This window comes from Rosa chinensis, chromosome 7 (assembly GCF_002994745.2).
Source record: "Rosa chinensis cultivar Old Blush chromosome 7, RchiOBHm-V2, whole genome shotgun sequence".
In the NCBI taxonomy this organism is placed as follows: domain Eukaryota; kingdom Viridiplantae; phylum Streptophyta; class Magnoliopsida; order Rosales; family Rosaceae; genus Rosa; species Rosa chinensis.
Window position 1 is genome coordinate 53,702,659 of NC_037094.1, and position 25,815 is coordinate 53,728,473.

General features: G+C 38.3%; 1 protein-coding gene across 6 annotated transcripts in view; it reads left to right on the forward strand.

Annotated features, from left to right (window-relative positions):
- LOC112176301 (12-oxophytodienoate reductase 2) overlaps nucleotides 1–25,815 on the forward strand; it is a 71,971-nt gene that overhangs the window by 38,873 nt on the left and 7,283 nt on the right. The window contains exons 1-5 of one of the 6 annotated variants that reach the window (XM_024314149.2): nucleotides 1,408–1,616; nucleotides 2,851–2,991; nucleotides 3,112–3,242; nucleotides 3,840–4,010; nucleotides 4,283–5,200. In XM_024314149.2, coding sequence (XP_024169917.1) covers nucleotides 1,546–1,616; nucleotides 2,851–2,991; nucleotides 3,112–3,242; nucleotides 3,840–4,010; nucleotides 4,283–4,863 — 1,095 coding nt within the window. In that variant the 5' untranslated portion in view covers nucleotides 1,408–1,545 and the 3' untranslated portion in view covers nucleotides 4,864–5,200. Of the gene's footprint in view, nucleotides 1–1,390; nucleotides 1,617–2,850; nucleotides 2,992–3,111; nucleotides 3,243–3,839; nucleotides 4,011–4,282; nucleotides 5,204–18,294; nucleotides 18,428–19,721; nucleotides 19,863–25,815 lie in introns of those variants that run through there. The other 5 variants (XM_024314151.2, XM_024314152.2, XM_024314144.2 and 2 more) reach the window with 5 other exon arrangements.

The window sequence follows — 25,815 nt, forward strand, 5'->3', positions numbered from 1 at the left end:
TTGAACTTAAATTTTAGATTCATGCTTTGAGATTTAAGGTATAATTATGATTAATATTCATATAATTATGATTAATATTCATCCATTTGCTCATCTCACAGAATAGATCGAGATCAACGTGCACCTATTCACTCATTTGTTGGGTTCGATATAGCCTCCAATCCTCCATCACCGTCTTAATTGATTGCAGATGACACAGTGAGTTGAGACTGAGCGAATGGGAGAGATCGTTTTTGTTTCAATTAGAGGCTAGGTAGCTCTGGCTTAATCAAATTGATGGATGAGGATGTGAAGGGGAGATAAGAGAGAGGGCGGAGGAAGATGATTGGGTTGCCTTGATCCGGCGTCGGATAAATATTGAATCAAAACAACAAATATAAAAATGAAATATAAATTTTCTTTTGAATATTAAATAAATAAAAATTTGAATAAGAAAAACAAATAAAATTGGAATAAAAAGGAAAAAAAAATATTTGTATATTTTGATTAATATATAAACAGAAATTAAAAGAAAATTAGGAGAGAGAAACAAAAACATAAATACAAAATTTAAAATAAAATAAAAAACAGAGACACCAAAGTCAAAAGCGTGGCTTTTGGTTACTGGAGCCTGCAATAGAGAATATTTTTCTTCATTCTGTGGTTGCACCGTACCTAATGACTTTTTGATATAGTTATCCATATCCTCTAGAGCATAAGATATAGAAAAATTAAAGTATTTTGTAAGGCATATGCTAGTAGTAACTAGGAAGCTGAAAAAGTTTACTTCTTTTTGTGTATTGTAAAAGGAATTTTTCACTAGTAGTCTGGTAGAGTAGCATCTTCTTCAACCATGGGTTGTTTGCTCTTTTAGTTGGAATGAACAATGGAGTTGATAAGAACCTTTATTGGCTGGGTTTGTACTATTGTTATGTAGAATTAGCATATTCACATCACTTCTAAACTTAGATAACCAGTTGTTTGCGGAAAGTCCCACTTGGTGAACAAGGAAAATGAAAAAAGTTGACTACTTTTGTGTTTTCTCAAATTAGTTTAGCTATGCTGTTTGCTTGTAGCTTAGCTTACATCACTTCAAACGTATGATTCACTAATAGTTCAGCGTATTCTGCCACCTTGGATTTGTTTGAGAGAGAGAGATATTTAATCGTAATTATAATTTAATAATTGAGTAGAGGCTAAAATTGTCTTTTGACATTTGAATAGATAACTGATCACGTAAATCTTGTAATGGAGTAAGAAAAGTAACGTCTGAGCTAACAGGTGCACGACGTCACCCTCTGCTTTTGCATAGGGTCGCTATCGCTCGAAATTGAATTCCAACTTCCAACTTCCAACTTCCAACATAAAAGGAAGACCTTAATTATCAATTGATGACTCGTTTTCAAAGAAAGACAAAATCCTACGGCGACCGGTCAAGTCAACACTGGCCGCTCCCGGTAAATACTTCCCAGTTCTTAAATCTCCCAAAACCACAACCCACATAATTATGAACGGAACTATTAAAGCTCCAAGAACTTGAAGTACCCAGATTGCAAGGTCAGATAGATGGCTAACCAAGCTCCCACACTTCCTCTTCTTACTCCTTACAAAATGGGAAAGTTTGATCTTTCTCACAGGTAAACTTGCTTTAATCTTTCCCTCTGCATTGCATGTGTTACATTGGTTGATATTGTTGCTCAGACCCCAAGAACAGGTTTTGGTTTTCTCATCTTCCAAATTTGGAATTGGATCATTTTGTTTGTGCATTAGTTGACCATAATATGATCTGGGTTTTGGTTTGTAAACTCAGAAGATGTGTTTGTGGGAACTCCCAATTGAACTGGGTTATGATTTGCCATGATATGATCTGGGTTTGGTTGTGTAAAGTTAGAAGACCTGGTGTTTGAGGGAAGTCCCAATTGAGAGAACTAGGAAGATGAAAAAGTTTACTTCTTTTTGTGAATTGTAAATGGAATTTTTCACTGGAAGTGTAGCATCTTCTTCAACCAAGGGTTGTTTGCCCTTTTAGTTTGAATGAACAATGGAGATTATAATCTGGAACCTTCATTGGCTGGGTTTGTACTATTGTTATGTAGAATTCGCATATTCACATCACTTCTAAACTTAGATGACATTGTTTGCGGAAAGTCCCAATTGGTGAACAAGGAAAATGAAAAAAGTTGACTGCTTTTGTGTTTTCTCAAATTAGTTTAGCTATGCTCTTTGCTTGTAGCTTAACTTACATCACTTCAAATGTATGATTCATTAGTAGTTTAGCATCTTCTGCCACCAAGCATTTATTTGATCTTTAAGTTTGAATGAACAATCAAGGCCATACTTTCAAACATTGGAGAGTTCAAAGGGCCAAATTCTTGTTATATCGTTGTAACAAGAACATTGCAAATGGTATATGTGGTCAGCAGTGAAAGGACAGAAATTAGAATCAATAAGCTTCACATCTTGATACAATTTATCTGCGTAGATGATTAGTACGACTGACACATTAATAATCAATTGATGTTTCTGCCAGACGGTGATGGTACATGTGTGGGGTGTAAAGCCAGAAGGGTTCGTTACAACTGAACTGTCGCTTTGAATTCATCGTTAAATTTCTATTTTAGTTGCAATTTATTAGGAAAAGTATTGCCCTTCCTCCTTGAGCATTTCATAATCCAATCCGGTTTATGTTTGGTAATGCTTCATATTTTGTTTGGCTTAGATAATATCATAATATTTTCAAGAGCTAGTTATGTTATCTCTTTCAAACTTGTCACTGGTCATAGAGATGTAATTTCGTAGATACTGCCAGTGTCCAGTAAGACAGTATTGAAGGTTGTATTAATAAGTGTTTAATTTGTTTATTTATTCCAGAGTTGTTTTAGCACCAATGACTAGACAGAGATCATATGGAAATGTTCCCCAGCCACATGCCATCTTATATTACTCTCAGAGAACATCTAAAGGAGGTCTTCTCATAGCTGAAGCCACTGGAGTTTCTGACACAGCACAAGGGTAACTTTAAGAATAACTATCAAGTTTCTTTCTGTAAAATCTTTAATCACAAGATGCAGTAGAATTTGCAACTTCCCTATTGAAAATTTTGTTCGCTTTTTGTTTCTTTCATATGTGAAGGTATCCAGATACTCCTGGTATATGGACAAAGGAGCAAGTTGAAGCATGGAAACCCATTGTCAATGCTGTACATGCTAAAGGGGGTATCTTCTTCTGTCAGATTTGGCATGTGGGGAGGGTTTCAAATACTGGTGCGTTCCTGACTTAGGGTTTAGGGTACCTTTATGACTTAACTTTATCATAGAAACCCTTGTGAGCATAAGTGACTAATTAGACTAGTGAAGCATTTGAAAGCTAATTGTTTTTCCTTGGGTTTATTTTTTTTTTATGTTTTTTTTTTTTGTGATAGGGGTTTGGCTTCCTTAGGTTATTAGGAAAATAGAAAGTTTCAAGGTGGATGAAGTTTGATAAATTAAAATAACTTAGAATTTAGAACTAGTGTAGGATCTACTATGCCTCAAAACAAGTGAATGACTGTGGCTGATGATATCTTGTTTCTCTGTTGGCGATATATTATGGTTTCTTAAGATCTCAGATTGGTATCTATGGTACCATTTTATGCCAAGTCAACCCGGAGAAGAACATGAAAGATCGATATGTTTGATTGGGTCCACAGAACCTGCATGCATAGTATCTGTATTTTACTGAATGATCTAAACCTATCCTATTATAAACTTCTTTTTCACCAATATTGTTATTATATGGGGTTGTTGTAGCTCAATGAATTGGATATTCCTCCAATATAATCTATTGTGTCTCATGGTGATTCTATCCCTATTTGCTTATAGGCTTTCAGCCAAATGGGCAAGCTCCAATCTCTTCTACTGACAAGCCCATAACGCCCCAAGCTAATGGCGTTGATGTTGCCCAGTTCACCCCTCCTAGACGATTAAGGACAGATGAAATTCCTCAAATTGTCAATGATTTTAGACTTGCTGCAAGGAATGCTATGGAAGCTGGTAATCCTTTTTAAGTTAAATATGAGATAAATATACATGTCCTTTTACAGAAACGTATTATATTAAAGTGTGGTGCCAAAAATGTCTTGTTAGAAGATAAAAAAGTTGTAGTAGACAAAAAAAAATGTACAAGTCTTCTAGGAATAACAATTTCTTACTTTTACTTCGTTATATGATCAATAAGTTACCATTTTCTCTTCGTTTTAGTTTTGGGGAACGACAAGTTTCAAAAGTCTTCGCTACACTAATATTATTGTTTGTCGATTTCATAGGCTTTGATGGGGTTGAAATTCATGGCGCCCAAGGCTACCTTATCGATCAATTTTTAAAAGATCAAGTAAATGATCGAACAGACCAATATGGTGGATCTCTAGAAAAACGTTGCCGATTTGCACTAGACATTGTTGAAGCTGTTGTCAACGAGATAGGAGCAGATAAAGTTGGAATTAGATTATCTCCATTTGAATCCGGAGATTCTAATCCAAAGGAATTGGGACTCTATCTAGTCAATTCCTTGAACAAATATGGAATCCTGTACTGCCACATGTTTGAGCCAGGAATGAAGACAGTTGGGGAAAAAATTGAATGTCCCCACAGTCTTGTACCCATGAGAAAGGCTTTTAATGGTACCTTCATTGCTGGTGGTGGTTTTGACAGGGAAGATGGGAACAATGCTGTGGCTGAGAGCAGTGCAGATCTTATTGCTTTTGGTCGTTGGTTCTTGGCTAATCCAGATTTGCCAAAGAGATTTGAGCTTAATGCTCCTCTAAATAAGTACAACATAGATACATTCTGCATATCTGATCCGGTTCTTGGTTACACTGATTATCCATTTCTTGACAGCACTACTTGAGTTTCCAGCTGAGTATGGGAAGCGTACTCAGCTTGAACTCGCTTGTATATTATTCCCATTGGTCTGCTTTAAAGTTTTCTTGTTACTTTTCTTTCATGGTATGTACAATTAAAATACCAAGGGGCAGAGGCTGGACGTTGACCAGACTGTAGAGTTCTCAGTTGGTATAGTCACTATAGTGTAGCTGTTTGATAGTGTAAGTCGTACCGCTCTTCAAGTGCCCTGTCAAGTTTCTTATACTCTTATTGTAGCTTGTGGCTACGTGAAGATGCAAACTGATTGTAGCCTTGTAAAAGATGATATTAATAAAAATGGCCCGTCTTTTGACTTGTACCAACTACTGGATCTCCTGTTTGTCTGTACTCTGTATCTTAATTATGAGAGTACCCCAGGAAATTATAACTTCTGAAATCTGAACTTTGCTGTTGACTATGGTCAACTAGATTTTGTTGTTTGCATTAACTAGTAATTGAAAATACATTATAAGGTAAAACTAAACGTTGAGAATCCATGCTAGTCCTATAACTTCTACTCTTCCATGATCATGATTCTTCATCATCATATTGGTTCAAAGCCCTGTATCAAGATGAAGTTTTATCTTTCCTGGTGATTGGTGAGCTTTGTGGCTAAGTTTTTTGAAGTTCAACTTAGAAAGAATTGTGGATTGTGAATTTGGGCAGGTCTAGACTATGGAGATGGTGAAGAAAGCATGCAAATGTCTCTTCCAGATTCCAGAAACATGAACCAGTCGGATTATTTCACAGGTAGATGTTCCTCTTCACTCTCTACTCATTGGTCGAACTGTAGTTTCCCTGAAATTGTAAGAGGTTGGGACATTTCATTTCCTGAGGAACTGCCATGTGCTCTGCTGGTTGGAAATTCATGGATCGGTTTATGCAATTAGGCAAGTAGGGGTTTTTGGTTCCTGGTGCCACAACTGAAGGTATAAAGACACACCTGTGTCTGCTAATCATATATTTTTATACAAAAAAAAAAAAATGAAAAACCAACTGAGAAACCAAATAGATCAGATAATACGTAGAGGATAGGACTCTTATATGTCTGCTCATGCACCCACAACTCCTCTCCTTACTCCTTACAAATTAGGAAAATTCAATTTTTCTCGTAGGGAATTAGTCTTCTCTACGTTTCACATTATATTGTTAGGTCTATAATTGCATAGTAATTTTTCTCCTACTCTTACTTTTCTGCTTAATCCTTGTATTGCTTTCTTTATATTTATTTTTAAATCATACTAGGAAATTAAGTGAAGGCTCGGAAACGCATCCAGACGATGAACATTGCACACTTTTCCGTCAAATCCAAATGAAGCCAAGCCAAAAGGAATAAAGAAGCAAAACACACTAGAAGACGAAAAAGTACCTTGCCGGAAATCAGCCGGATTCAGGCAACCTTCCGAAGGCACAAGAAGGTGGAGCAACACACTTTCCGATGGAGTCAAGGAAGAATCAAGGTCGGAGGAAGAAAAGAGAAAAAAATGGCACAAGAAGACAGAAAAAACAGCTTGTTGTGGCATGGTGGTGGAGCAGCCAATAACGGCTAGTTTGACATGGAGGGAAACTTTGGTCAAAGTTACATTTAAATTTAAATGTAAAAGAGAAGATGACAAGTGGTCCATTCGTTTTTGGACCAAGATCCAATTTTTATGTTTACATGTTTTGTCTAGTACATCTCCACCCTTCATTGCTTTTGATCTTCACCCTCCATTCATCACCGTAGGCCTTTAAATATATCATCTCCCGTTCTTGCCATCCACTTCCATTTTACTCTCTCATTTTTCACACAAAAACTCTCTCTTTTCTCTCTAGTTCATAGTTTTAGAGCTTTTGTGTAAGAGAAAGGTGTGTAGCTACTTGAGTTTCACCAAAACCAAAGCATTTACACACTTTGATCCATCACTACTCTTGTTTTCACACATTTAAGCCTTATTCTTCATTATTCTTGAATTTTGTGTATGCGTATGGCGTTTTGGGTTGTAAAACTCAAAAATATCATAGCTTGAGGCAATTATCTCATCATCTAGTATCTAGGAAGAGCCCTAGGTCTTGGTTTAGTTCAAAAAAGAACCAAACTCGTGGGTATACTCTTCATTCTCTACTCTTTCCTCTCTTTAACTTGTTGTTTATGATGTTTATGGCTTGTAATGTGTAATTAATAATATGTAATTAATAATGGTTGTCATGAGTAGTTAAATTTGAGGCTAGGGCTAACTTGTGTATGAATGTAATTTTCCATATTCTTTGATGTGTATGCATGTTTTGAATCTCTTGGCTACTTTACTTTAATGCCTCGTAAGTGTGTTTTTAGATTTGTCACTTAGAAGCATGTTTTAGGAAATTAATGAATTGGAAACATGAACTTTACAAATTCTTGAATTCGTGAGTATTTGTAGCTAAATGGGTGGTGGCTTTGCTTATTCCTAAGGAAAAAAATTAAGCTTCTTGAATTTCTCACCTTGAGCTTAATGCTTGGTGTCATGAGTTTAAAAGTCAAGAAGCCTTAAGTTTTGCGGCATCAAAGCCCTTTAATGTTTTAGCAAACGTAAATGGGACTAAGGTAATCTAGTTTTGCTTTAGTGACATGGTTAGGTTGCATGCTAGTTGGTAGCTCGGTTTCTCCAGCGAAAATCAAGGGAGAATTTATAAAAGCATGTTGTTACATTAAAATTGGGTTATATTGTGTGCATGAGTAAGGCTAAGTGTGAGCCTAAGTCCCTATTTTTCTCATTTAGTAAAAGCTCTACACGTGTACTAATTTTTGTTTACTTTATACGCATGTAATTTTATTTAGTCTAAAAACAATCAAGCCTGTTTCACCACTTAACATTGCGAATATCATCCGTGCAATTCTTGGCTTCCAAGTGACCAAAATTGTGCACGTACTATAAAAAAGTAGACTTTGCATATTTTTCTAGGTTGATTTGTGGTAATCTAGCTAGGATACAGTTTCCCCCAATCCTTTGCGTATGACACTCTTACTTTCCCTTACTAAAACTTGGCCTCTTACACTTGAGAGTAGGGCACATCATACACAAATTTACACACATTTTATACTAATGATGTCTCCAAGAGGTTTTTGACACTGTTGCCGAGGAGAGGTAAAACTCAGTCCCCAACTTAGGTTGACATGGGACTAGAGAACCCATTCTTAGTTTACCTTTACTTTGCTTTCTTAGTTTTGTAGTTTTTGTGTTAGCTACCTTATTTTCAAAATTTGTGATAAGTTCTTTAGTTAAGTAAGTGGAAAATTGTGGTAAGAAAAGACTAAATTGAACATGTTGAAATTAGAAAAATAGTCTTGTCTATTTATTATTTGCTTATTACTTATTGCAAGTTCACCTTTTTAGTTTGTTGAAATTGCGGTAAAATTTGACTAATTGGAGCATATTGTACTTGTGAAAGTTAGTCTTAACTACTCACTATTTTTGCTTATACTTGTTCCAATTTAGCTTTATGGCTTGTTAATTTAAGATTTCTTTGAATTTGTCCAGGTCCTTTAATTTCGCTTCTCTTTGATTTGAATTTAATAAAAACTTGCGATTTAAGAGTCCATATTTCAACTGTCGAGTTTATTCACTCTTCATAACCAGACTTATCTGATTGAATTAATTCATGAGAGACTTATCTGATTGAATTAATTCATGAGAGACTTATCTGATTGAATTAATTCATGAGGAGTTACTGAAATGTTGGGTGTTAGACAATACCCAAAGTTTGATTTATTTTCCTTTTAAGGTAACCTGGATTGGGATTTTACCTTTGTAACGTATTCGTTTATCTTTTTTTTAATCTTTTTTTTAAAGAGGATCAAAGGATTTCACTTCTACCCTCATGGTGACTCGAACCCAGGACCTGGATCCTAGGTAGTGGGTGCTCTGACCACTGAGCTAACACCACTTCGTAATCTCAAATTAGGTCTAGTTCCAAATTAAGTTTGGCAGAATTCCAAACTAAGAGCAATGCTTAATGTAGTTGCAAACTAAGAGCAAGGTTCAACACTTACTTGGCTCTTTTCGAAATACAACCAGGTAAGAGTAGGTGCGGCTTTGGTAGAGCAAGACTCACTTAGTACGCAGCACAACACTCGAGATAAATTCCTAGCCTCTTACCTAGACATCGTATTTTACTAAGGTGAGCCTAGTTGTGAGAAGTGATAAACCAATATGTTACAAAGGTAAAATCTCAATCCAATTTACTTTAAGAGGAAAAGAAATCTAACTTTGGATGTTGTCTAACACTCAACCTTTCGGTAATTCCTCAGGTAAAAATTTAATCCGACGAATCTAGTGTAGACTCCTAAACCGCAAGTTATAATTAAATTCAAATTTAAGAGAAGTGAAATTAAAGGACCTTGAAAAATTCATAGAAATCTTAAATTAACATGACTAAAAGTGAAACTGGAACAAGTGTAAGGAAAAAGAGTGAGTAGTTTTCACAAGATATGCTTCAAGTTGACCCAAGTTAAGCTCCAAGTTAAGACTAAAATTTTCAAATAATACTGACCCAAGTTGTAAGTGTCGAGAGAATTTAGAAACTCATGATCATCTTTTTAGACAATGCCCTTTTTCCCAAGAAGTTTGGCGAGGCACCCCGCATTGCCGAACCTTGCTCAACTTTCTTCTCACCCCTCAAGACCCGGGATTCAGCTAAGATAAAGCGAGAGCCTCCTCCCTTGAATAGTGTGAAGCTTAACTTTGATGGTTCAATTAGACAAGACCAAGATGCGGCTGCCTCCAGATTTGTAATTAGAGATGCAGAAGGATATGTGCTAATTGCTAGTGCCAAACCTATCAGTTATATTTATATTTTCCAGGCTGAAGAGTCAGGCACGGTTTGGACGGCAGCTAGGGTTTTAGTTGTGGGCTGGGCCTCTTATTGGGCCTATGCTTTAGTTTTTATTGTTTTAAGGATTAGTTTCCTGATACTGGCTCTTTTGGAGCCCTGGAGGAAATTAATTTTCCGTCTTAGTTTTATGTCTGTTTGGGCCTGTCCAACAGACTGATTGTGTGTGTCTATTTTCAGCCCATTGGGCTAGCTTTGGGGCAACGTAATTGATCCCCGGCCCTTTTCAAAAAAAAAAAATTGAAGAGTCAGGCTTAAGAGCTGCGGTTCAAGTAGGCTACAATGAACTTCTCATTGGAGGTGACTCCAAGACCCTTATTGATTGCATTAACAGCACTTCACCCCCTCCCTGGAGAATCAAGACAAACATATATAATATTAAGTCAGTTGTTGCAAACTTTAATGTTGTTTCCTTCATATATGTATTTTGAGAAGCCAATGGTGTGGCTGATGCCTTAGTGTTAGGGGCCGCACTTGTAATGCCGCAAGCAACCTTGTCCAGGGTCATAAGTCAAGCCTTTGGTTGGTTTGCTTGTGTGCTAGGGGTGTTTTGGTAATTTAAAAATTATGTAATTTATTTTATTTAGCATTTAGTCTCCTCGGCCTTTTTCATGTTTCCTCCTGCCAGGTTCATGTAAGGCCGATATGCTCTTTGGGGAGGGGTTCCTAGTCGGCATAGTTTGGACTACGGAACTAGTATAGGTAAGCACATGTACTTTTGCCTCCCTTGCCGTCTTACCATCAATAAAAGAGGAATTATTCAATCATCTATGTCTCGTGAGATTGCCCTTTGATCTTTCCTTTCGATTATTCATTGTTCTTCGTGGTTGCCCAACGTTTATATAATTGTGTTCTTGCTTGTTGCTAGCACTATTTTAATATCGTGTGGCTTTCATTGTTCCTTGCAAGTACTCACTTGGCTGACTTGCTTGCTAGCAAGTGCCACACGGTCCGCTTTGCGCATTACAAAGTTCGGCCCGTGACAGTTGGTATCAGAGCCAACTCGGCTCAAGAAGCTCACTACGATGATAGGCAAGATGACAAACCAACAAAGATTAGATTGGTATGACCAGCAACTCGGAGAACTTGCGGGGGTGCCCGACAGGTTGATTGATATCACTAAGGTGTTGGACCGCGTCGACCTAGATGAGTTGGCGGGCCGGATGATAGAGGTGGAGAGCCTAAGGGACCGAGTTGTGGCCCTTGAAAAACGTAAAGCTCGAGGAAGCGGAAGGGAGAGAAATGAGGAAGAAACTCCTGTTTCGAACGAGCAAATGAGGGCAATGAGTGATGCCCTTAATACACTTCAGGTGACAGTGGACAATATGGCAGATGATGTCTGAGCCACCATTGATGCTTTCAGGAATGAGCTAATGGAGTTGAATACCAAGCTCAACCTGACCATCCGGGCGATGGGAAACCAACCTGTGACGGACTACAGGAAGGTGAAGATACTGGAACCTCAAGCTTTTGGAGGGGCGCGAGATGCCAAGGAGCTTGAGAATTACTTATTTGATATGGAACAATACTTCCGAGTAGTGAAGCCAGACTCGGAATAGGTGAAGGTGAACATGGTGACAATGTATTTGTCAGGAGATGCTAAACTATGGCGGAGGACCAAATATAATGACATCCAAAGAGAAGTATGCACTGTTGACACTTGGGAAGATCTTAAGAAGGAGCTCAGAGCTCAATTCTTCCCCGAGAATGTAGAATACATTGCCAAAAGGCAGCTAAGGGAGCTCAAGCACACCAACAACACCCGAGACTTTGTGAACAAGTTCTCTGTGCTCATGCTTGACATCCCGAATATGTCAGAGAAGGATCGATTGTTCTATTTCCTTGAAGGCTTAAAGCCATGGGCGAGGACAGAACTTAAGCGGCAGAGGGTCCAAGATTTGGCCTCCGCATAGGCTGCTGCTGAAAGGTTGACAGACTACACATTAGAAGAGAACTCTACTAAGAAGACTCAGCCGTTTTCGAATGCGAATGTCAATAGAAATATAAGGCCTGGACTGAGTAGAAGTGGGGAAACGGAGTCCAAATTTTCCAACTCAGGAGAATGGGACAGGAGAACAGTGAATGCGAGGGACACGGTAACGTCCAAGCCTGTTGCCTCGACAAAGGTCTTCAACCCTCGACCATTTAATCCCTCAGGCTATGCTCCAAAGCCACTGGCATGCTTCTTATGCAGAGGACCCCATAGAGTGAATGGATGTCCTCATAAGACTGCCCCTTCTGCTCTACTGGCCCATATTCAATCAAAAGAAATGGAGGAACAACAAGAGCCAGAGGAGGAACCTGGTCACATGGGAGCTTTAAGATTCTTGGGTGCGGTGGAGAAGTGATGCGGCTAAAATAGCCTCACAATTTAACCCTGCAAAAATGTAGTTGTCAATATAGGATAAGCAGGGATCGTTTAGTCTGAGGATTGTAGGGTACACCTACACAGAAAAGTCAATTAACAAATAAAATAATAAAAATAGGGGGTTTTGAAATTTGGTTCCTAATCTACTTAAAATAAAAACAAAACAAATAAAATATATACAATAATCTACTTCCGAAACCTAGACCACTACCACTCGGAAATTACTAAGTGTAAAAACAGAAAATTCATTTCAACATGCTACAAAAATGTGCTCATCTTAAATGCTAGATAAGAGCCCAAATGAAAAGCTGTCACGGTCCAATCCATTTATCTGATCCGGTCTTCGAATCAACTCACACGTGCAAATTAACCATTACACATAGCAATTAACACGTAATTTCCAGAATCGTATTTTTACCACTCTTTAGAACTAATTGCTACTTGTTTAACTTAGCGCCTTAACAAATAACAATTACTCTTGGCAAATAAAGCAAACACACAAGAACTCTCACCTTTATTCTAGCATGCAAACTTATTAATCTAACTCTGAAAATTACCTAAACACATAAAAGGGCACAAGATTGTAATATGCATCATCAAAGAATTCTCAAAATTAACTTAATAATAAACTGAAAATCTCAAAAATACTAATAAAAATATTATGAAAATCTCATGTCTCCAATTACACAACTCACAAATCCAAACAAACAAAACCGAAACAATAATTATAAGTAGAGTCATAGTTACACTTTTGAAGCTTTCCTCAGCGGCTTAGCAACAAGGTGATGAACTCGTCTCGGCTATGGTGGTGGAGCATCCTTGACTCAGCGCCTAAGAACTCGTAGATTGATGGAAGGATGGTGGTCACGGTCTTGTAAGTGATGGAGGTTTGAGGAGTGAATTGGGCAGAGCTATGGAATAGTTTTTGGCTAGGAAGTGATAGGCCAGGAAGTAATCTTGGTTAGGAAGTGATGCTCTTGGTGTTGAGAACGGCTGCTATTTATAGAGGGATCATCCTCTCTTGTGATGCAATCATGGCCAATCATCTAGAGGTGATTTCTCCTCCAAATTTGCTTGATTTTCTCATGACAAAGTCTTGATTTTTCTGATCTATTTTCCCTTGATATATTCCCTAGAAATCTCTAGAGTTAATCATGCAATGCTCCTTCTTTTCCTTGAATAGCGACCAGATACATCCCTTATTCCTCTCCTTTGAATTGCACTAATTTCTTCCAAGAATTGTGCACACAATAAACTCCTACAATCAAGAAAAATCAGAATTTAATTAGAGTTTATAATCAATAAGAAATAAGATTATTAGGAACAAATATTGATTAAAAGCACTCCATTTTGTCTCCTTGAATTTTTCCTGATTTATGCAAGTTTTCTTCTTTTTTAAGTTTTCCTTGATTTCATTAGTCAAGAGTTTTCAATGGGATGGACTCTCATAGAAATTGGAAAATCAGAAATAGAAAAGTTCAAATGAAGAAAGTTTCCTAAAACAAAATAGGAAATATTTCCTAAAATGAAAGAGGAAAGTTTCTAAAATGACTTGTCCTTAATTTATGCTCATTTCTGCTCCTTTTCACCTCTTTTCTCCATTTCCGACCTTGAAGTACATAAAAACAGAAACTATATTATAATTATTAATTCTAAGAAAATAACTTAGCCAAATGAGGGAAAATATATATTTAAAACGTCACACTTTGTGCTCCTATCAAGAAGCAACCCTATTCACCTAAGAAGTCCCAAGCTAAAGGCTTGATGTTCATAGATGGTAGTATTAATGAGAAAATAGCCACGAGCGTAATGGTGGACACAAGGGCCACTCACAACTTTGTGTCAGAAACTGAAGCACGAAGGTTGGGGCTGAAGTTGGAGAAGGATGTTGGCCGCATGAAAGCAGTGAACTCTAAGGCCTCACCCACGACTGGACTATCTTGAGGGGTATCACTCAAGTTGGGTCAATGGCAAGGGAAGACCGACCTGATAGTTGTCCAGATGGACGACTTTGATGTCATATTGGGGATGGAGTTCTTGTTGGCGAACAAAGCTATTCCTATTCCTAGTGCGCAACACTTGCTCATTATGGGAGAAAGGCCGTGTGTGGTTCCAGCAGAATTGAACAACCGAGTGAACCCCGTCTCTTGTCCGCCCTCCAGTTCAAGAAAGGCGTGAAGCGTTGTGAGCCTACCTATGTAGCAGTTCCCCTGATAAGGGATGAGATTAAAGGAGAAGTGATTTCGAAGGAGGTTGAGGGGGTATTGGAGAGCTATGTAGATGTGATGCTACCTGAACTTCCCAAAGAATTACCTCCAAGGAGGAGTGTGGACCATGAGATCGAACTGCTTCCGGGGGCCAAACCACCTGCAAAGGCACCTTATAGAATGGCTCCCCCAGAACTGGCGGAACTTCGAAAGCAGCTCGAAGACCTGCTCAAGGCAGGATTCATTAGGCCATCTAAAGCCCCCTTTGGCGCACCCGTGCTGTTTCAAAAGAAGCACGATGGAAGTTAGAGACTGTGTGTGGACTATCGGGCTCTTAACAAAGTCACTGTGCTCAACAAGTACCCGATTTCTCTGATTGCAGATCTGTTTGACCAACTCAGTGGTGCCAAGTATTTCACGAAGCTAGATCTCCGCTCAGGGTACTATTAAGTCCGCATTGCAGAAGGTGATGAACACAAGACCACGTGCGTCACCCGTTATGGCGCCTTTGAGTTCCTGATGATGCCGTTCGGGTTGACCAATGCGCCAGCCACATTCTGCACTTTGATGAACCAAGTCTTCCATGAATACTTAGACAAGTTCGTGGTGGCCTATCTGGATGACATTGTGGTGTACAACTCTACCTTAAAAGAACACGTAGAGCATTTGAAGTTGGTGTTCTAACGGTTGCGGGACAATCAGTTGTATGTCAAGCGCGAAAAGTGCTCCTTTGCACAAGTGACCATTAAGTTTCTAGGTCACATTATTGAAAGGGGTCAAATCAGGTTGGATATGGAGAAAGTAGAAGCCATAAAGGAGTGGCGAAACCTCAAGAATGTGAAAGAGCTACGTTCTTTTCTTGGGCTGGCTAATTACTACCGACGTTTCATTGAGAACTACTCGAAGAAGACGACCCCCTTAACTGAGCTCCTGAAGAAGGGAGTGACATGGGACTAGAGAAGTGGTTGTGAGAAGGCCTTTCAAGATTTGAAGAAGGACGTGATGGAAGATCCGGTCCTTGCCTTACCTGACCTGAATCAGCCATTTGAAGTCCAGACAGATGCTTCTGACTTCGCCTTAGGAGGAGTCCTGCTGCAACGGGGGCATCCTGTTGCGTATGAAAGTCATAAACTCTTAGAAGCCGAGAGGAGGTACACGGCACAAGAGAAGGAGTTGCTAGCCTTAATTCACTGCTTGAGGACGTGGCGACACTATTTGTTGGGGTCGAAGTTCATTGTGAAGATAGACAATTCTGCCGTCAGCCACTTTTTAACCCAGCCAAAATTAACTCCAAAGCAAGCTCGATGGCAAGATTTTCTCGCAGAGTTCAACTTCCAGTTCGAACACAAGGCTGGGCACACAAACCAAGTTGCTGATGCTCTAAGTCGCAAGGTCGACCTTGCCACCCTCAAGGTGTTGGCCACTTTGTCGAGCAGTATCATTGCCACAGACATCAAGCAACGTATCAAGGAGAGTTTGGAGAAAGATCCCACGGTGCAATCCCTCATAAAAATGGTGAAGGAAAGGAAGAGCCATCGGTTTTGGATGGAGGATGGCATATTGATGGCCAAAGGAGGAAGAGTATTTGTTCCGCGAGCTGACGGACTACGAAGAATGCTCATGAGGGAGTGTCATGACACCCTGTGGACAGGTCACCCTGGATGGCAGAGAACCCACGCACTCCTCAAGCAGGGTTACTATTGGCCCCAGATGCGAGATGATGTCACGGAATACACCAAGACTTGCTTAACACGCCAGCAAGACAAGATTGAGTGTCAAAAGACTCCAGGGCTATTGGAACCACTGTCTATTCCTACTCGCTCGTGGGAGAGTGTCTCCCTCGACTTTATCACTAACCTCCCAAAGGTGGGAGACTTATCAGGCATCCTGGTGGTGGTTGACAGGTTTTCGAAGTATGCCACCTTCGTGCCAACCCCAAAGTGTTGCTCGACGGAAGACACAGCAAGCCTCTTCTTCAAGCATGTGGTGAAGTATTGGGGTGTGTCTCAGAACATTGTCAGCGATCGGGACACTAGGTTCACGGGGACATTCTGGACCGAGCTATTCAAGCTACTCAGATCTAAGCTCAACATATCTTCAAGTTATCACCCACAGACTGATGGACAAACAGAAAGGTTCAACGGGATGTTGGAGGAATACTTGTGCCATTTCGTTCATGCCAATCAACAGAATTGGGCGCAATTACTAGATGTTGCACAATTTTGTTTCAACTCGAAGAAGAGCTCATCCACCAACAAGAGTTCTTTTGAAATTGTCACTGGCCAACAGCCTCTCTTGGCTCATACTGTGCAAGAAGTCTACAAAGGGGCGAATCCGCGTGCTTTCAACTTCACAAAAGAGTGGAAGACCAATGCTGAGATTGCTCAAGCCTACCTAGAGAAAGCGGAGGGGAGAATGAAGAAGTGGGCAGATCAAGGCCGTAAGCCCAGAGAGTTTAAAGCAGGGGACATGGTACTTGTCAAACTGCTCCCAGAACAACTCAGGTTCCTGCGCTCCAGAGACAAGTGACTATTCAGGAAGTATGAAGGACCTCTCCCCATCATCTCTAAAGTGGGGAAATGTTCCTACAAAGTCGATATTCCCGCCTGGATGAGAGTTCACCCCGTCTTCCACGTCAGCAACCTCAAGCCACACCAGCCAGACCATGAAGATCAAGCACATAACCAGCCTATTCGAGAGCACGTCGACATCAGACCACCCAAGCCGAAAGAAGTGGAGGAGATCCTAGCAGAGAGAGTGATCAGAGTGTCAAGGCGCCCATGCCAACAGTTCCTGGTCAAGTGGAAGGGTCTTGGGGACGAAGAAACCAGTTGGGAGAATGCTGAAACCCTGAAGAAGAAGTTCCAGCAGAAGATAGAAGACTTCAAGACCAAAGCCATCGTCGAGAGCGCCGACAGCTTAAGTGGGGGAGGATGTTAGAGGCCGCACTTGTAATGTCGCAAGCAACCTTGTCCAGGGTCATTAGTCAAGCCTTTGGTTGGTTTGCTTGTGTGCTAGGGGTGTTTTGGTAATTTACAAATTATGTAATTTATTTTATCTATCATTTAGCCTCCTCGGCCTTTTTCATGTTTCCTCCTGCCAGGTTCACGTAAGGCTGATATGCTCTTTGGGGAGGGGTTCCTAGTCGGCATAGTTTGGACTACGGAACTAGTATAGGTAAGCACATGTACTTTTGCCTCTCTTGCCGTCTTACCATCAATAAAAGAGGAATTATTCAATCATCTGTGTCTCGTGAGATTGCCCTTTGATCTTTCCTTTCGATTATTCATTGTTCTTCGTGGTTGCCCAACGTTTATATAATTGTGTTCTTGCTTGTTGCTAGCACTATTTTAATATCGTGTGGTTTTCAATATTGTTCCTTGCAAGGTACTCACTTGGCTGACTTGCTTGCTAGCAAGTGCCGCACGGTCTGCTTTGCACATTGCAAAGTTCGGCCCGTGACATTTAGCTAGCTTAGGTCATGAGTTCATTGACACTAGGATTTAGTTTGGTATGATACCTTGTAGGGCTTCCTCTGCCTGCAACCTCAATCAACTTCAGATCGATTTTAGCATAAGCTCTTCTTTGTAATTAATTTCTTTTCTGAAGAAAGAAGAATACAAAAAAACAAAAAACAAAAAAACGAGGGCACGACGTCACTGTCTGCTTTTGGATTTTCTTCTTTGGAATAGAATGGCCAGTTCCAATATAAAAGGAAGGAAGAGCACTCTTTTGGAAGAAAGACACGATCTCAGGGCGTCCAGTCAACAGCAGTGAGCTGCCATAAATAATATAACCTCCCATCGTCCATTAATCCCCTAAAACCACAACCAACGTAACCTCAAACGTCACAGAGCATCTCAAATTCTCAATCATCATAAAACAATTGCTCTAAATACGCATTAGCCATCCCAGTGACGGTGATGATGAACCCATTTACAACATTATTGTTTCCAGGCAGCCGACGTTGTCTTCTAGCTCACTCTCAGACGTATAAAGACCCCATTGTGTCTTCCCTTCGTTTCCAGACGAGAACAAATAAAACTCCAACAAGTTATGGCTAACCAAACTCCCACACTTCCTCTTCTTACTCCTTACAAGTTGGGAAAGTTTGATCTTTCTCACAGGTAAGCTTGCTTTAATCTTTCTCTCCGCATTGTTACATTGGTTGATATTGCTCAGAGCCCAAGAACAGGTTTTGGTTTTCTCATCTTCCATATTTGGAATTTGTGCATTAGTTGGCCATAATAAGATCTGGGTTTTGGTTTGTAAACCCAGAAGATGTTTTTGTGGCAAGTCCCAATTGAACAAGGAATGAGAAAGTTTACTGCTTCAGTATGAAAAAAGTCATGTTGTGATTGATTGATCTAGTTATATACTTGCATAATCTTACTCTACATTATAGAATGATGATGTTGCTAAGACCCAATGAATCTTCGGTTTTGATGAATTTGTGTGTTGGGTCATGATTAGCCATAATATGATCTGGGTTTGGTTGTGTGAACTTAGCAGACCAGGTGTTTGAGGAGACTCCCAATTGAGAGAATTAGGAAAATGGAAAAGTTTACTGCTTTTTGTGTATTGTAAAAGGAGTTTTCACTGGTAGTGTAGCATCTTCTTCAACCATGGGTTGTTTGCTTTTTTAGTTTGAGTGAACAATGGAGATGATAATCTGGAACCTTCATCGGCTAGGTTTGTACTCTTGTTATGTAGGTTAGCATATTCACATCACATCTATACTTAGATGACCAGTTGTTTGCGAAAAGTCCCAATTGGTGAACAAAAAATGAAATAGCTGACTGCTTTTGTGTTTTCTCAAATTAGTTTAGCTATGCTCATTGCTCGTAGCTTAGCGTACAGTGGTTCTGTTTTTTTTTTTTTTTAACCTATTATTCACTACTAATTTAGCATCTTCTGCCGCCATGCATTTGTTCAATCTTTCAGTTTGAATGAACAATGGAGGCCATACTTTCAAACTTTGGAGAATTCAGAAAGTTGATTGTTATATCTTTGTAACTAAAATATTGCGAATAGTATGTGTGGTAGGCAGTAATAGGACAGAAATTATAACCAGTGAGCTTTCAATTTTGAAAAAAATTATCTGCATATATGATGACTAGGACTACACATTAATAATCAATCAATGTTTCCACCAGATGGGGTTCATTACAACTGAACTATGTTGCTATAAATTCATCACTGAATTTCTTATTTTAGTTGCAATTGATTAAAAGTAAGTATCCTTTCGGCCTCAAGCATTTCATAATCCGTTTTATGTTCGGTAATGTTTCATATTTTGTTTGGTTAAGAAGATATGATAATATTTTCAAGGCTAGATATGTTATCGCTCTTTGTAACTTGTCCGGAAGATGTAATTCCATAGTATTGATGGTTGTATTGTAATTTGTTTATCCATTCCAGAGTTGTTTTAGCGCCATTGACTAGACAGAGATCATATGGATATGTTCCCCAGCCACCTGCCATCTTATATTACTCTCAGAGAGCATCCAAAGGGGGTCTTCTCATAACTGAAGCCACTGGAGTTTCTGACACAGCACAAGGGTAACTTTATGAATTGCTATAAATTTTCTTTCTGTAAAATTTTAAGTCCCAAGATGCAGTAGAATTTGCAACTTCCCCATTTCAAATATCTGATCTCTTTTTGTTTCTTTCATACGTGAAGGTATTCAGATACTCCTGGTATATGGACAAGGGAGCAAGTTGAAGCATGGAAACCCATTGTCAATGCTGTACATGCTAAAGGGGGTGTCTTCTTTTGTCAGATTTGGCATGTGGGGAGGGTTTCAAATAGTGGTGCGTTCCTGACTTATACCTTTTTGACTTGACTTTATCATAGAAACGTTTGTGAGCATATTTGACTTATTAGACTAGTGAAGCATTTGAAAGCTAATTGTTCTTCCTTAGTTTAGTAGGATAACATAAAGTTTCAATGTGGAAGAAGTTGGATAAGTTAAAATTACTCAGAATTCAGAACTAATTCAGAACAAATTAGTTTAGCTATGCTCTTTGCTTGCAGCTTAGCTTACATCACTTCAAACGTATTCTGCCATCATGTATTTGTTTAAGAGAGAGATATTTAATCGCAGTTGTAATTGAGCGATAGTTCTGAATTCAGAACTAATTTATATGTTGCAGGCAAGATCTTGGTACCTCTTTAAACATAAAGGATCATCATTGTGATGCACAACGCCAGTGAGGAAGTCGCAGAAATTAACCACATATCTGGGCTTGTGGGATTTTGGGTATCAATGTTTTAAAACGCTGAAGGCGTACCCGAGGCGTTTTCGGGAGAGCCTTGCAGCCTTGAGGCATAAGGCGCATAAGGCGTAAGCCTTGCGACATAAATTTTTGTCGTCATATTAAGAGCAACCACTAGTAGTAGTACTAGAACTCATTGTTGCTGCACTAAACAATTAAACATAACATCCTATCAATTACATAAATAACAATCTGGGCAAGGAATTTGAACAATACCAACCAACATATACAAAGCAATGATACAGAGCAACATATTCAGTCAAGATTTGTACCTTCAAATCTTGTCTGCAAGTCGAACTCCAAATCTGCAAGCACCTCTTCAAGCCTGCCAATCGAACTCCAAATCCAGTTCAGCCAATCATATATTATAATGACAATCATATCAATTAGCACAAGAGACAATAATATAATAACTCGGCCTCAATATAGTAAACCCAGTTCAGCCATCTCGATATCTTCCAGCTGCTACTTCAAAAGAGGACCGAGAACAGAGCACGCAAAAAGGCTGCTGGAGAACTGCATTAATTATTCTCCAAGCCTCCAACCTTTGGCTGTAAACCTTAACTTCAATTATATTACGACGTATACATGTCCAAATTCTCACAACTTTATATATAGTCATCACCTACAGGATGGAACCCAAACCCGATAGCAGAGCAAGCTAATAGCCCCCTTCAATGAGGGCCTGGGGAAGTCTCTTGAATTTTCAGATTGACGGATTCAATATATATGTTTCATAATCACTATCATATAACCAAACCACTCCATTGTAGGAACCCACAATTCAGAAATATAAGTAGGTTTCTGGTAATCAACGATACCAAGATTGCAGTTTTGATTTGCATACCAGGTCTGCAAAATTAACAATAACCCACAAACAAGATATCTAAAAGATCAAAATCTGCAAAATTGACAGTAACCCACAAACTATTGCAACCAAAAGTAAGACATTTACTCAGACCCAGATACATATATGATTTTCTAGATAGGAACAACTCAAACCCAGATAAATATAGACGGGAAATAGGGAGTCATACCTTCAAATGGCCTGTTGCGAATCCAAGTATCCAACTCCAAAACGTTCAAATAGCCTGCTGCGAATCGACCTCCAATTGACTCTGGGTTAGGGATCGAATTGCAAGCTTTTGGAACAGAGAGGGCTGAAATCGGCTCTCCAAAACTCAATTACTCTGGGGTCGCGACCTAGAAACGCTTTAAACCCAATCTGTTTCAAAACGACGTCATTTACCATTCTTTTCTGCGCGTACGCCTTCAGCGCCTTGGAGGACGCCTTTCACGCCTTTAACGCCTTGGAGGACGCCTCACCAGCGTCGTCGCCTAACCACTAAAACACACTCAATTTCAGGCCAGAATTTCGCCTTTTGAGCCTCAGGGGCGCGCTTTTTAATTCATTGTTGGGTATACAGTCCTCAGATTATATGATCTCTTTACAATAGTTCTTATATAAAGTCGAAGGATAGGTCAACATTAACAATTGTTAGCTCAGTGGATTAGGTTGGCATGAGGATATCAATTTGGCTGTCTGGGTTCGATCTAGCTCAACCTCGTTTTGGTCTTTCTTATTTTAACTTTTTCTTTGTATAGTCTTTTTTTTTTTAACCTTTCCCCTATATTGCTAAAATAAATTTTAAAAAATGAACTATTAAAAAAAAAAAAATTGCATTCCATACAAAAAGCTCGATTTCCTCAATTTCAGTGTTTTTTTTTTTTACAAATTATTTTATCTTTTAAATTTAAAAACAACTGCGTTACTTAAACAAAATTGAATAAAAAAAGCGGATAAATTTGGCATATATATTTTACATTTCATTTAGGGCACGTTTACTTACTTGGAATGGAATGGAATGTAATGGAATGATTACTGAGTAAAAACACTCCTGTGTTTACTAACACATAAAGGAATCGGAATGATTCCAGGTAAAAGAATTCCTGTGTTTACTAACACATGAAGGAATCAGAATTGGTGTAGGTCCCACCTATTTATCAGGAATCGATTCCTGAATACTCAGGAATTCGATTACGAAGGGAGGAGATGGGTTTAGGAATCATTCCTCCGGAATCAATACCGATTCCTTTCTTCTCCCATTCCACTTGTCTCCGATTCATGATTATTTTCCATTCCAAGTAAGTAAATGTGTCATTTCATTTAGTAGATTGAGACCCAAACGACAATGAAAATAGCTGAAATTTTGACCATAACCTTTTCTTCTTATCAAGACAACATCCAACGGTCAATTTTGATAAAGTCTATTTCCTCCACATCGTTTCTCATGGAAGGTATACTTTTAGATACAACTAATACACAAGTTAGACGACATTAGTACACATAACGATTTTGTGCAGTTCAAATAATTAAAATTGGAAATTAATAAATTTGACATTACCCATCTATTTATAACGTATTAATAGGTATGTGTAAAAAAAATTAACCCTATCCGCCATCATTTCGACGTCAAATAAAGCGGTCAACCTGTTATACACTTACACTTCCCTAAGGGGAGCTAAACCACGAGGAGATAAACTTTTATAATATTTTACACTAGTTGATACAGCTCATAGCCACGAGAGTGTGAGAGTTGACAGATCGAAAAAAGAAGTTGTAATTGAGCGGTTATGAGCATATTAGTTTTATATGGTATTTAGGGTTTAGGATTGACCTAGTAGATCGAGACTCAAAAAACTTCGAAAATAGCTGAAATTTTGACCATAATTATATCTTCTTATCATGATGACATCCAATGGCCAATTTTGATAAGTCTATTTCCTCCACATTGTTCCTCATGAAAGGTATATTTTTCAATACAACTAATAAATAAAGTTAAACCGCATTAGTAGGCATATAAGGATTTTGTTCGATCTAAATAATCAAAATTGAAAATCGATAAATTTGACATTACCCATCTATTTATAGTGTATTAATAGGTATTTTGTAAAAAAATGAACCCGATCCGCTATTATTTAGATGTCAAATAAAGCGGCCACTTATACACTTATAACTCCCTAAGGGGAGCTTAACCACGAGTAGATAAACTTTCTGAAATTTTTACATTAGTTGATGTAGGTTATAGCTACGAGAGTGTGAGAGCTGACAGATCAAAAAAAGAAGTTGCGAGTGAGCGGTTATGAGCATATTAGTTTTATGTGGTATTTAAGGTTTAGAGTTGACCTAGTAGGTCGAGACCCAAACAACTTCGAAAACAACTGAAATTTTGACCATAATTATATTTTCTTTTCATGATGACATCCAACGGTCGATTTTGATATAGTCTATTTTCTCCACATTGTTCCTCATGGAAGGTATATTTTTCAATACAACTAATAAACAAGTTAAACTACATTAGTATGCATATAATGATTTCGTGCGATCTAAACAATCGAAATTGGAAATCAATAAATTTGACATTACCCATCTATTTATAGCGTATTAATAGGTACTGTGCAAAAAAATTAACCCGATCCGCCATCATTTAGATGTCAAATAAAGCAGTCAACCACTTAATACACTTATAACTCCCTAAGGGGAGCTTAACCACGATTAGATAAACTTTATAAAATTTTTACATTAGTTGATATAGGTCATAGTCATGAGAGTGTGAGAGCTGACAGATCAAAAAAAAAAGTTGCGAGTGAGCGGTTATGAACATATTAGTTCTATGTGGTATTTAGGGTTTAGGGTTGACCTAGTAGATCGAGTCCCAAACAACTTCAAAAATAGCTGAAATTTTGACCATAATTATATCTTCTTATCATGATGACATCTAACGGCCGATTTTGATAAAGTCTATTTCCTCCATATTATTCCTCATGGAAGGTATATTTTTCAATACAACTAATAAACAAGTTAAACCGCATTAGTAGGCATATAAGGACTTTGTGTGATCTAAACAATCGAAACTGAAAATCGATAAATTTGACATTACCCATCTATTTATAGCGTATTAGTAGGTATTGTGTAAAAAAATTAAGCTGATCCGCCATCATTTAGAGGTCAAATAAAGCGGTTAACCACTTATACACTTATAACTGATCCCTAAGGGGAGCTTAACCACGAGTAGATAAATTTTCAAAAATGTTTACATTACTTGATATAGGTCATAGCCATGAGAGTGTGAGAACTAACAGATCGAAAAAAGAATTTCCGAGTGAGCGGTTATGAGCATATTAGTTCTATGTGGTATTTAGGGTTTAGGGTTGACCTAGTAGATCGAGGCCCAAACAACTTCAAAAATAGCTGAAATTTTTACCATAATTATATCTTCTTATCATGATGACATCCAACGGCTGATTTTGATAAACTCTATTTCCTCCATGTTGTTCCTCATGGAAGGTATATTTTTCAATACAACTATTAATTAAACAAGTTATACCGCATTAGTAGGCATATAAGGATTTCGTGCAATCTAAATAATCGAAACTGAAAATCGATAAATTTGACATTACCCATCTATTTATAGTGTATTAATAGGTATTGTGTAAAAAAATTAATCCGATCCGCCATCATTTCGATATCAAATAAAGCGGTCAATCACTTATACACTTATAACTCCCTAAGAGGAGCTTAACCACGAGTAGATAAACTTTCTGAAATTTTTACATTAGTTGATATAGGTCATAGCTACAAGATTGTGAGAGCTGAAAGATCGAAAAAAGAAGTTGCGAGTGAGTGGTTATGAACATATTAGTTCTACGTGGTATTTAGGGTTTAGGGTTGACCTAGTAGATCGAGCCCCAAACAACTTCAAAAATAGCTGAAATTTTGACCATAATTATATCTTCTTATCATGATGACATCTAACGGCCGATTTTGATAAAGTCTATTTCCTCCATATTGTTCCTCATGGAAGGTATATTTTTCAATACAACTAATAAACAAGTTAAACCGCATTATTAGGCATATAATGATTTCGTGCGATCTAAACAATCGAAACTGAAAATCGATAAATTTGACATTACCCATCTATTTATAGAGTATTAATAGGTATTGTGTAAAAAAATTAATCAAATCTGTCATCATTTAGATGTCAAATAAAGCGGTCAACCACTTATACACTTATAACTCCCTAAGGGGAGCTTAACCACGAGTAAATAAACTTCCCAAAATGTTTACATTAGTTGATATAGATCATATCCACGAGAGAGTGAGAGCTGACAGACCGAAAAAAGAAGTTGTAAATGAGCGGTTATGAGCATATTAGTTTTATGTGGTATTTAGGGT